The sequence below is a fragment of the Cuculus canorus genome, chromosome 3 (assembly GCF_017976375.1).
Source record: "Cuculus canorus isolate bCucCan1 chromosome 3, bCucCan1.pri, whole genome shotgun sequence".
Lineage (NCBI taxonomy): Eukaryota > Metazoa > Chordata > Aves > Cuculiformes > Cuculidae > Cuculus > Cuculus canorus.
This window is the reverse complement of record NC_071403.1, coordinates 86,679,636-86,692,392: the sequence shown is the minus strand read 5'-3', so window position 1 is coordinate 86,692,392 and position 12,757 is coordinate 86,679,636. Positions and strand designations below refer to the sequence as shown.

The following is a 12,757-nucleotide window of genomic DNA, read 5'->3' as shown; positions in this document are numbered from 1 at the left end:
CCACATACGATAAGTGCTTGAAATTGCCACATAGGGGGTAGAGGGGAAAGGAAACTGAAGGAAACACTGAAGAGAGCAAATTCGTGGAAGAAAAGGACCTGTAATGGTCCCAGGGGAAGTGTATTTGTACATTCAATATTGAAAGCTGTGCATGCACTGCTATACACCACCTTAACTCTGCTTCTCAGGAAGTCAGTGGCTGAAGTCTGATCAAAGCCAGCGATACCCCAAAACTCACAAATAGTTAATGTACTGGAAAGCATGAACGCTATTAGGGGGTTCCAGGAAGTCTAACCCCAGCTGCATGGGGAAAAAGAAAGGAGGGAAGATTACTGACTTGCCAGCCCCATTAATCTTTCACTGTGTTACGTCACATGCAGTCTCTGTGCAAGGAGTTATACATGTGTTATACACTTAACAATGTCATACTACAGTGTTTTAAGAGGATTACGGTGGGGAGTAGCCTGGAGCCAAGAACATGCTAATTAGAGTATACAATAGAAATGTTAATCAAATAATCTGCAGGAAGAGGAGGGGGGAAGGAAATGACCTAATCCCCTGCACTACTGTGTGGTGCCTTGTGGCAAGAAGTAAGAAAATTCTTGTAAGGGCCAAGCAAACAAAAGTCTATTGTTGAAGTCCCAGTTTCAGAGACTACTTTGCTGCATATCAAGTCGCTGCAAAATGAAGGGTAGATAGTGTTTTATGAACTTTTCCACACTGACCACTTCTGGAAGGGATAGGAAAGGCTAATTAGATTTGCAAGACAGCTGAGTAAGAGATCTAAGTAGAATCTCAAGATCTTAAGGCACAGCAAATTCTCCATCGAAGGGATTTGTCAACTCTAAAACGCCTGTCATCCAACAACTGTGGTGATCCTTAGGCAACTGTGGAGCAATTCATCGTGGAAACTGCAGTAGCCTAGTTACAGAGGCAACAAATCATCATGCTGCAGAGAGGCACTTCTCATGACACGAGTCATCCTTTCCCATCAGACAAACTTAACAAGCATTTCTTATGAAGTCCCGTTCCACACTTAGATCCTTGTGTGCCCGCTCTTCAGGCATACCAGAGGAACCCATCTTATGTTCAAGGACAGCAAGTTACCATTAATGCATATCCATCCTGCAGACTGAAAAACAATTGTCCCTCTGTCTTCAGTTCGATCTCTACTTTAGTAGGCACACGTAGCCTTCAGCACTGTACCAACTCAGTACTTTCAACTTCCTATAGGGGAGAGACCTCATGGAAAAAGATTCCTGATCCTTGCACCAAAAACATATTTATAGTTAACCTTACTAAGAGCTGAAGGAATATCAGGCCAGAATAAAGAAATACCTACAGGACAGCAGGACTACTGACTTATGCGTTTACGTGTTTCCAAGAGGCTGAGTCAACTCCCTTCCTCACAAGGGTCTTCACAGTATCGCAGGATAATTCAGGAGGTCATTTAGTACATCTTCCTCAAAGCAGAGTTCGCTTCCCAGATCTTGAGCTATTACTACAAGAGACTAGAAGCTTTAAGTATGAAATGGCATCTCAAGACGTGTGTTCCCTCAGGAAATACGAAAGTTGTACTGAATGCTGAAGAACTGCAGATGATAGGCAGTCTTTCAGGCAGGCGAGAGCTTCAACTTGGAAATTCAGACTTGCTATGACTGTTCGATTCAACATTTACTTAAAATAAAACAACAGTTAAATATTACTGTGGAGAGCTTGCTGCAGCCACACCAAAGATTGTTTGGGCTGATTAAACACAGCATACCCTGTGTTTTGGGCTGATTAAACACAGCTTACCCTGTGTTTTACAGCAAGCTTCTCAGGAGAAATGAATCCCAGTAAGCAGTTCAGCACTACAGAACTCCATTCACAGCAATCACTGTCCAAGTAAGGCATTTGGGAACAGGGGTGCTCTAAAGACTATCCTTCACCTGGCTGATCAAGAACAGCCTGAAGCAGCAGGATTCCAGGCTTCTTTCCAAGCCAGTAAACTTGAGGTCTCCCAGGCACCTGGAAAGAGCCATTGTGATATTTTACAGTGTTTTTTGTTTGTTTGTTTGTGTCCCCCCCCCCCCCCCCCCCCCCCCCAGTTCTCCACGAACATTTCTGGATCTTGAAAACTCTGCAAACTAAATACCCTATCTGCAAGTGCAATTAACCTAGGCTATGCACAAGCACTACCCTAAAGAACTTTTTAGTTCTGTTCTTTGAACAACAAAACTTGGATTCACTGAGCTGCATTATTATGGTTTCCCCTACATTAAGAAAGGGAGGCCCAACTTGAATTAATTTCCAAGACATTGTTCTTCTGCTTGCAAAACTTAAGGTACCTTCTAGAAGAACCAGCTGAACCTGCATTACCTGAAAGTTTTCATTCCCACAAAGCTAGATCCTTTGACCGCGGACTACTACTGAGAAAGTTCAAGCAGACAGTCATTAGAAATATTAACACAGCTTTGCCTCACTTTCAGTGATGAAACCATTTCAAATAGATAGCAAAAAAAAAAAAAATCCACATTCCCACATTCCAGGAAAAACTCCCACTCCAGGAAAAAAATTATCTTAGAGGGATAAAGTTTAAAAACTATTTAGTGCCATTTTTATTCAACTCCTACCTCTCACAAATGGATATCTTAAAATAAGGCAAGGACCTCTTCACTCTGAAAAGTTGTGAGGTTTACCCAATAGAGTTTCTCTCTGCTTTATCCTAAATGCCTTGCTATGCTGTTATTACACTCTTGACACGCACCATCTTGACTGTAGCCCATTTGCAATACCAGTAAAAATAGATTTGCAATTCCAGTAAAAATAGATTTGCAATTCCAGTAAAAATAGTGCCAGATAACCTCCGCACATGAAATGTGAAGACAGTCTACATTCATGTGTGCATGTCCCTATGCAGGTTTACACCTAAATACTCTGTAAGCCACTGCTAATAACTGTACTATTTTACTATATTCCTTCTCCTAACTCCAAACTCTGGACAGTCTTCATAAGGTGCAAAACCTGGCCCTTTCTAAACACATCACCTCCAGTATTTCACATAAAGGCGTATGACCTACATACATCTGGATAGCCATCAGAGGTCTGCCTACTCTCTGGACGCCAAGCATCAGGTTTTTGTAGTGGCCTGGTAAGATACATTACAGCCCCATACATTTGACAGCTGCTTTGGCAGCACCTCAGTTTCCTGTATTTCTGACATTGAAGCATGTCTTTTTAGAAACATTTTAAATAGTGTTGTATAAGCTTAGGTACAGAAAAAAAGGTTACTGTAGGTAACAACCTAGGCAAACAAGAATTGATTAATTTACACGTGCAACAGATTTGTAATAGAGGTATACTGAAACATCTCCAGATACATTAAAAGCCACCTCTTAAATGAGTAAGGTGAACCAGCTTTTATGCTAATACAAACTGTATTTCTACATAAACACAAAACTAACTTTTAGTACATTTGTTTCCATGATAATCGCCTCCTACAGCCAGCAACTCAAACAGGACAAAGTTCAAATATCTCTTCCACCTCCTCACGTTAGATCACCTACCTGTTCCCAGTTTGCTACTGCTCAGAGGAAAAAAAAAATCTATGCTATTCCATTACATACTTTTCTTTCCTTTACAGTCCCAAGGGTAATGCATGATTTAGCACATCTAGAGAGAAGCAATACTGTACTTCCTACACTTCTAATCCAATTTGGATAAGAGGTTTGCTGCTTATAAAAATAAACAGGCAGTTGCACTTTACCTCTATGGAGGCATTAACACCTAACAACAAAAAGTTCATTCCCAGAGTAGTAAGAATTCAGTGCTGCAGATGCCATCCCTAAATATTACTCCTTGTTTGAGATAGGAATCCACTTTCTTGTTTACAGATACAAGGAGAGAGATGGTACATACTCCTGACTCTTGTCTCATAAGAAAGATACCTGGCATTATTGTGCCAAATATAGTCTCACCCCAAAAGCCAAAGATAGAATACCCCACTCATGGAGGTGAAGCTGTCCTACCTCCACAGGGACCACCCAAGGGACTTTGGTTGACCATATGGTCCACTTTAAATTAGGACCTAAGGAAATTGTTATGATTGACATTTGACTTACAGCTGGAAGTTTAAGGCATCACTAGTTTCAAGTTTTCAATTTGCTATGTATACAGACAAATGTTACCTTCAAATAAGAGAGGGTATCTAGCTGAATATGGCAACTTTAAGTTAGCATAGTCTTCCGTTGCAACCAGAACAACTCTGGCAGAAAAATATTTTCAAGTGTGTGGGTCATAAGTTTTTGAAAAATGCCAAAAGGTATTTTTGTACCAAGATACTGCCATGTTTGGTTTTTGTAATAACAATGCCCTCCGTAATCTGCATTGCTTTTTGTCCTCTCAGTATGTCAACTCAGGAAAGAAAAATCAGACAAAGCCCTAGCACATGGAGACAAAAGTAATTTTAAATAAATGAGTATGGCGATACTGGTGGTCACTGTGGCAGAGCATTCTTCCAGCAGTAGTCAAAGTGCACAGCCATTGCTAGGCAGTGTTAAAATGTTCTGCTGGCAGTTTCACTGATTGACTGGCCTTACATTTTCAATTATGTTAAGCCATGTAACTAATCCTAATGAAAATACATTAGCAAGACAGCAATTTGACTCATTAATTCTACCAGTGAGGATAGTGCTCCTGAAGACAAAAAAAAAAAGTTCTTCCTTGATCCAAACTCAATAGAATTCTCTCTGAAAGCAAATCTTCAAGATTTCTCAAAGAAATTGATGAGACTCTTAAAATTGAGGTTTGGGGACAAAAGTTCAGAGTATTTCTTACCATCCAATGCAAGCTTACTTACTTCCCGCATAATGTTCTCAAGCAAAATAGCTTGGAAATTTCTTCTGAAAACACACATCCTTAAAGCTGTATCCTGCCTAGGACTCTGGTTCTCTGTAGATAGCAGCTCATATTTCAAAGTTACCTGAAGAAGCCTCAAAATCAAGTGTAGTCGAACAGTTGCTGATTGCGCTACATGTGAATTATGACATGCATGAAAGAAAAATCTACGCATCTCTCCCATTTCAGGCATTTCTCTGACATGCAAAGACAAATGCAAAAGTATTTTAATGGTTGTAAACTCGCTTCTAGCAATCACCTTGGCTTTGCACTTTGTACCTGTATGCATTGAGAGGTATGCTCTAAGCAGTAAAGAATTACTCATTTTCTCTCAAGGAAAACATTTTCCATTCAGGATATAGGAAACATTGTTGAGCAAATACACTGAAATGAGCACAGTGTCACCAGAAGTCAGTTTTGACTGCACCACAACTAAGTAATTTTTATACAGTACCACACAACTCAGAACACAGTAGTACTTCACACAGTTTTAAAATCAATTTCACATCATTTACAGCATGCACTTATTCACTAAGCAAAGTGACTGGATAATATAACAGACTTCTTCCCTTCGGAATCTTGAGAAAGAGGTTGGAGAGAAGCCACCACTGCAACCCATGGTGTGCACTCCAAATACCCATCCAGCCTACCAACAGATGGCTGTTTGGGTATCTTCAAATGCACCTCTGCATCCTGCAGAAACCTTAAGTCCTGCTTTTCTAGTACAGCAGTTATCTAACATGGAGGATCTGTTTCACTTGCCCTTTTTTAGTCAGCCATTCAGTGCAGACCGATTCATTCTAAGAAATCTGGCTATTCAGAAGTAATCCTCAGAAGTTTTTAGCGATAGGCTGGCTCTCTCAGGACTGATACTGTTTATGAACATTTCTTCAATCTACAAACAGCTGCTTATACTGAGCACAGTGGTGCTTTGTTCATATGCATCCATAAAGGTCTGAAGAAGTCCTGCACACACTCACTTTGCGGCATGTCATTAGTTATCCTTCTGCTCAAGGATGTCTCATGCTATCCATCTGTGGAGCATAAGAACACCGTATTGCCGCAGAGGGTACCAACAGTCAGAAGCAACTAAGCTGGCACAAGAAGTTACTACCCAGACTCAGCAGAGATGTCTGACCACATTCAAGCTCCTGGACCAATGCAAATTCAAAAGTAAAGAAAACATTTAAAGAAGTCCACTCAAGTAACTAGCTACACAATAGGCATACTAAATAAACTAAAGAATAACCAAAAAGGCAAATTCAGTGTAGCCAATTTGACACTAAACAACCAGAAGGTGTTTATGGAGTGTCAGGGGAACAGGAGAAAGGCTACCAGTTTGTCGGGATAATCAGCTGAAACAATACAGAAGTTGCTGCCTTAGCAGCATCTATCACCTCAACGCAACTCAGCAGCGGATATTATATTTAGAATTAAAAATGAAATTCAAGAATATTCAGACTGACTTCAGCGACTTCAGCATTAGCTGTAGAAGCCACATATACTCTCTAATCATAAAGGAAAGAAAAGACTTTCTTTGGCTTTGCAGCCATTGCTGTACTTGAATTCTTTTAAAACTCTGAAGTCATTCTGTACTTTTAGCATTTCACTGATAAAAGCGTGAATTACGTGTCCCCCCGATAAACACTGAACTACAGAAATAAATACAGCACTATCACAATCTCATCCTCCTCTAGTATTTCTTTTAAAATACATATTCCTTGTTTGTAAAAATGACTCCTAGGACAACACAATGAGAGGTCAGCAACACCAAACAACTCCGAAATGCTGTCAACACCACAGAATGTTACCAAACCAACTTAATGAGGAGTGTATCAGCTCCAATCATTTTGTTTCTGAGGTGAAGCATTTTTAAGTAACCACTTCCAAGCTGACTGAGGCTTTTTTCCCTTGTCAGAAGGGAGACATTTCATTTTAATTGCAGAAAATTAAAAACAACCCCCCCACAAACTTATCTTCTAAAATAAGTCTGCAGCTTAAAACCAATTTATTTTAAAAGTACAGTTTAATAACATGATGGGAAAGAACTTGTACCAGTAGCGTTAGATACGCAGCTAAGTAATTTTAATCATATTTAAAATGTAACAAAGTTAAGGTATCATATCTTGTACTAGAAATAAGATTTTAAAACCAAAAAAATTACTTGAGAGAAAGATGGAAACACCATAGCCAAAGTGCAGGAGCACAACTGTTTACACAAGCTTCAGTCCTGAAGCTCGTCTGACAAGATCTGCGAGTCAGAGCTTGGTGTCTGTGGAGCAAAGCACCACTTCTGGGAGTAACTGCACGTTCCTAGTTTTGCCACAGTGAGCTATTTTTTACTGAATCTGGTATTAAAAACTAAGCATGTTTGTCTTTGCTGGACCGGGACTTGTGAAACTCCAACTGTGGAAGTAACTGTTTTACTTGTTCTAGGTCCTTCTTTTAAGAACAGGACTGAGCCTGACATTAAACGGTACGAGTTTAGGAATTACTGGGCTTCTTTTTATACCTAGAACCGTCTTTTCAGGTCACCCTCCCCCACTCAGCAAAAGGAGTAAGTTATAAACATAGTAAATACGAGCTCTGTCCCAACACCCTCACATGTTACTTACCACTTTTTAATTAACAGATTTAAATATTTGTGCTTCCCAAAGTTATAGTATGGTGCTTATTCCTTAACGTAAAAATTAGATAAAAAGAAAGGCTACAATCCCCACCCTCAAAACCAATACCACTGTAGTTATATACATTGAAACATCAAGACTTGTCTTTACCTACAAAAGCAAAGGTCCAGAGTACAGGAGTTAAGCAAAGACCTAACACAAAGGGGCACTGAAATATTACAAATGAAACTCCCAATGAAATGGCAGCCAAGTGAAATCAAAGATCATAAGAAAAGCTTTTTTTGTGAATTGGAAGCAATGTGGAACCTCTTTCTGACCAGAAACGCACAGAATAATCTGAAACAGCTCCAGCATACACAAGACTACATCCTTTGACAAAACTTCAGTCTTTTGGATAACTGCTTGAAAACACAACGTGCTCCAGAGATGTTTTTTAGTGTAGCACAAATAAAGAATCTCTAATTAAATTAGAAAAAAAAATAAAAATACTTGCAGCCTACAAGCTAAGCCCAGACTGAAATACTGCCATGAGATCCTCTTCCTTAAGTATCTTTTTAAAGTATGCCAAAACCATTAGTTAGAAGGATAATCTAAATAAAGCCATTGTTAAAAAAATAAAACTACATCATACCATGGCTGGAACAGCTAAAGAACTGGTCAAAGAGGAAGGATTATTTCCTGGCACAATAACATAGCAACAGACTGAGTTCTCTTTCTCTTTTTATTATAATACTAAGCCTTCACAATGTTTCGCAAAAAAATGAAACTGAGGTTTATACCTCATCTGTTTAACAGATGACCAATTGTACTGAGCAACAGGACTTTGTTTCTTGGCGTACTGTACAGGGAAAAAAAAAAAAAGTAAAAGCATACTTAGCACAGAAAAGAAACTGAATTCCAAATTCTGCTTGTTCATCTACCAGGTCACCTCGCCAAACCTGATACCTGAGCCCAAATACGTAGGTGCAAGTAAGGATTCAAATGCATCAAAGCCAAATGAATTAACTAGCATAAGCAAGATCACTATCAGCCTACCTAAACAAGACTGTGCTAGAGCAGACCTGGGCTGGACGTGTAATTTAATACACCACTCTGATTTTGGATAAGCATCAGAATAATTACACTGCCGTCAGAGACAATGCTCAATGTCAGTTATAATATCTAATTGTGTACTGTTTGTCTGGAGAGAGTGAGCACTCAAATACCAGTTACCTTCCAGCTTCTCAAGCCACCAGCTTCAACTGTACTCCACAACTCTTAAGGAACGACTCTTGCTAAGAGTTTGTTGCAAGTACTTTGGCTGATACACAAGTACTTGAACATGGCAAGTCTTCTCTGACACACCATATTCCATTTGACAGAAACTTCTTTTGAAGTGGAATATACAGCTGATCAGAAACTAAAACAAATATGCAGCACGAATTCAAGTAAGCAAACTCATCTGAAATAAATAACTAAGTGGAGTTTTCTATATTTAAAAAGTTTCAGGCTGTTAACCATGAATACTGACTGCTCATAACCACTTTTAGGACTTTGGCATTTTAAATGAAAACAGCAGCCACTTAAGTACTCAAATCTTTGATCATGAAAAATCATTATTAGAATTAGCATCTCATGCCTATTTGCTCTCATCCCCTGAGACTGAAAACGTTTACAGTTTTATTTTTACAAGTTATATGCCAGAAGTCTTCCCACTATTAATCACATCCATTGTACTTGAGGCTGTACTCTCAATTCCAATAGCATTAACTTGGTGTGAAAACTGGCCCAAGCAAGAAAAAGTTGATGTTCTCACAATGCCACATTATTATTTTGGTGCAAGTAATGGTGAGAGGAGGCAGTAGCTGTTGTCCTCAAATCAGAGAGCTAAGGAAAAAGAACAAGCCACAGACACATTCACAGACAAAGCTATGGAAAGCAACATAAGAATTTGAAGCCTACCACATCAGAAGGGTATACAGTCAGTCTAATGACAGAACATAAGACACAGCTCTCTGAACCTCTTAGAAAACACCTGTTATTAAGTTAGTTTCTCTTGGGTTAGTGAGAAAAGTCAACTGACAGACAAACTCCAGTCAACCAGTATGCAGAAAAGAGGGCACAAGGCTGCACCAATTGGATCTGGGGAGGTGGTCTACGTGCACGCACAGGCCAGAGAGATGAGAGGGAGAAGGCATTGCTTTCATGAGGCAGTGAAAATTATATAAATTCAGAGCCTCTGGAAACAACCTTCAGTAGAAGCTTACCTTCCGGGCATGTGAAACTACAGTATGGTACAGCTTAGCAGTCATGCCTCTAATATCACTATCTGCAGCTTTATAAAAGCTGGGGGTAGTTGCTGTAGAGAGATGCTGTTGAATGAACAACTTAAAGCACTCTCTCTCCACTTACTTTTAAAAATGACAATGGCTAGAGAACAAATACCATTACTATGGACAGTAACAACAAGACAATACTAATAGTTTGTATTGTTCTACATTTGTACGTCCTGCAACCAATTCCAATCAAAATCTAAAAAAAGGTAAACAAAACATGTTATTTTGAGGGAATTCTAGAAGTAGTTATCAAATTCTCTTAAAATTTTTCGTATAGAGAAGTTCAGGTGTAGGGAGAAAAGTTTATTCTTATAGGAACTGTGTAGATGTAAACTCACCGTGTCCAAGCACCGCAAGATTGTAACCGCACTTCCACTTGGATTTACGATACATAATCAAATGCCACACTCGCAGAGGGGAAAATAACCTGTTGATGATGGTGGCTGTCAACAATGGTTTCAGATCAGTTAGCTGCTAGTGCAGACAGGACAACATTTTTCAACACTGCGAGAGAAAGCGAAAGCGAGACCACATGGTTAAGCCCCATCCACATCAGCACCAAATGACTAGCATCACCAATTGAGAACCGTCAGCTGGGAGAGGCACAGGTGGGAAGTCTACCTGTTGCTCACAGCCACTGTAAAGAATAATTTCGTACAGCTTTATCAATGTTGGCTCAGTGCCTACTGGAATAGATGCATGTTGAGAAAAAACTAAACAACACGTCTTTGAATGCAGCATATACCTGTCCAAGGTTGCAGAGCAACCTCAGTTGTTCAAAATTATTCAAGGAATTCAATTACCAGTCAGTCATTCAGTTTCAGCAACAAAACTTCAGCTGAGTTTCAGCTCAAAATTTATTGAAACTTAAGAACATCTTCTGGAATTATACTGTAAATGTAGATCTCAGACATAAGAAGATTGACAGCTAGAAGTCAGCATTAGACAAGTATTGTCAGCAGACACGCTGGCTATATGCTGCTCAAGACCATGCAAAATAGAGAGATGAAAGAAGTGTCTTTCACTTGAAACTACTTTGAGGAGGAGGTGGAGCTGGACCAGATAATGCCCAGAGTTCCCTCCCAAAATAACTTCTTCTATCCACTGACAAACCTGGCCACTAGTGCAGAGGCTTCAGCTTGCATGCAAAGACAGAACTGCATCGCAGAACTATTTATTTATCACCTAGTCTCATGATGTGCAGGAACGCCTACACTTAGTTGTTACCACTAGCATATAGCAGGAGCATATTCTGTGGTTAAACAATGTTAAGGCAGTATAAAATACCACTGCCAGCAAAAGCAGCAGTCTGCCTGCTGCCCTGCAGCAGAGAGCTGGGACAACCTTCCATATATTGGACTTCGTGTCTATTTCCAGAAAAAACCCCAAAGTTATGTATTGTTAAATACATGGACTAATTAATAGTGAGATGACAGTAAACAGAATGTGTTCCTGAGCAGTACTTTAAAGTCATGTTTAATCTTGACAAAAAAGGGGAATATAACTACTCCTATTCTTAATTTTAGAGCTAATTTTGTTTTCTTCATACTTGTTCTTCTATTCAACTTATTTTGTTCTTCTAGGTAACAAAAGGTACATTCATCAGCAAAACACAGCTTCGTACAGCAATAATCTCATTAGCATGCATACCGAGTTAATACTAAGCTTATATGAAGTATGTTGGAAAATTAAGCTTGCAAACAGGCACAGCAACAGCAATAAACTAAAAGTTTGAGATTCTGTCTCAGTTACAAAAGCATAGTTGGGACAACCTTTCATTCTGTCTTCATCAGGCTTACTCATTTCCTGTATATTTCTCCATCAGACAATTTTTCTATTGCAATTTCTGCTATGCTTGGGGGTCTAGGACTTGGGACAACTTGAGAGACAAAACAATGACAAGCACCATCAGTCTATTCAGTTCTATGCATGATGTAGCACCAATTCTTCTTATGAGGAGCACCACCAAGATAAAAATTACCAAAACACTTTTGGGAAGCAAAACTGAGGCAGTTTGTCTGTTAACATTAATGCAAGTTACTTCCCTAACCAAGCACTACCAAGTACTACAACAAAACCTGGGGTATACTAACATTAATACATCTTAGGCTGCACTTGCAAAAACTCTTACCAATAATTCTTCCCAACTGGTTATTTGGCTGCATGCTGGGAAAGCATCTTCTAGTTCTGTTAGACCTTTACCAAGCAGTAACTCCAGAGTGTATCCTGAATTGGAATGAGAACACAGGTGGAGGACAGACAGTCTCTGAAAACTGTGGGACTGTACCTGAAGTCTGTCAAAGCTTATGTAATGCTTCTGAAGGCTAATCACCATCCTTAAGATGGAGTAAACTACGGCTGAGGACTCAAAACTGCCTTAAAACCACACTCAATCCTTCCACATAAGAGTTAAGCCTAACTGAGTGCCACGGTTAAGCTTACAATGAAGACTAACCAGGAATTCACAGGTACTTCAGCTACAATGACGACTATAACGGAGTGTACAGAACTCCTGGGGACTTTTAAGTCTCCCTGTACCAAGAGACACCTCTTTTCCCCAGTTAGATGCATATCTTTGAAAAGCTGAACAACTTTACTATAGCAGAAGGTAAAGTTGCAAAGCAGAAACCAAAACAGATTATAATTTAATAAAAAGAGACACAGCAGAAGGAGTAAAAGAGGCAGAAGGGGAAAACCCAGGCTGCATCAAGTGCTGTGATCTTCCCCACAAGCACAATAGAAGGGAATCCTGCTCCACTCTGAGGGCTATGAGCCACCTGGCCAGAAGCCATGCTTGTGCACAGCTACTTGGCCCTGAGGGTTGAAAATAAAAGATGAACAGCCAAAATATGAGGCCAACAGACACAGCTGTCAGGCAGGGATCAGCAGACCTGACGACTGTAAAGTAACAAATGCTACAAATCCAGCCCATGTTGG

At 39.7% G+C, this 12,757-nt stretch overlaps 1 protein-coding gene across 4 annotated transcripts in view; it reads right to left on the bottom strand.

Annotated features, from left to right (window-relative positions):
* PELI1 (pellino E3 ubiquitin protein ligase 1) overlaps nt 1–12,757 on the bottom strand; it is a 44,701-nt gene that overhangs the window by 19,951 nt on the left and 11,993 nt on the right. For 3 of the 4 annotated variants that reach the window (XM_054063190.1, XM_054063188.1, XM_054063189.1), the window contains exon 2: nt 10,159–10,324. The exons of the other annotated variant lie outside the window; for it this stretch is intronic. In XM_054063190.1, coding sequence (XP_053919165.1) covers nt 10,159–10,213 — 55 coding nt within the window. In that variant the 5' untranslated portion in view covers nt 10,214–10,324. The remainder of the gene's footprint in view (nt 1–10,158; nt 10,325–12,757) is intronic. 4 annotated transcript variants of the gene reach the window in all.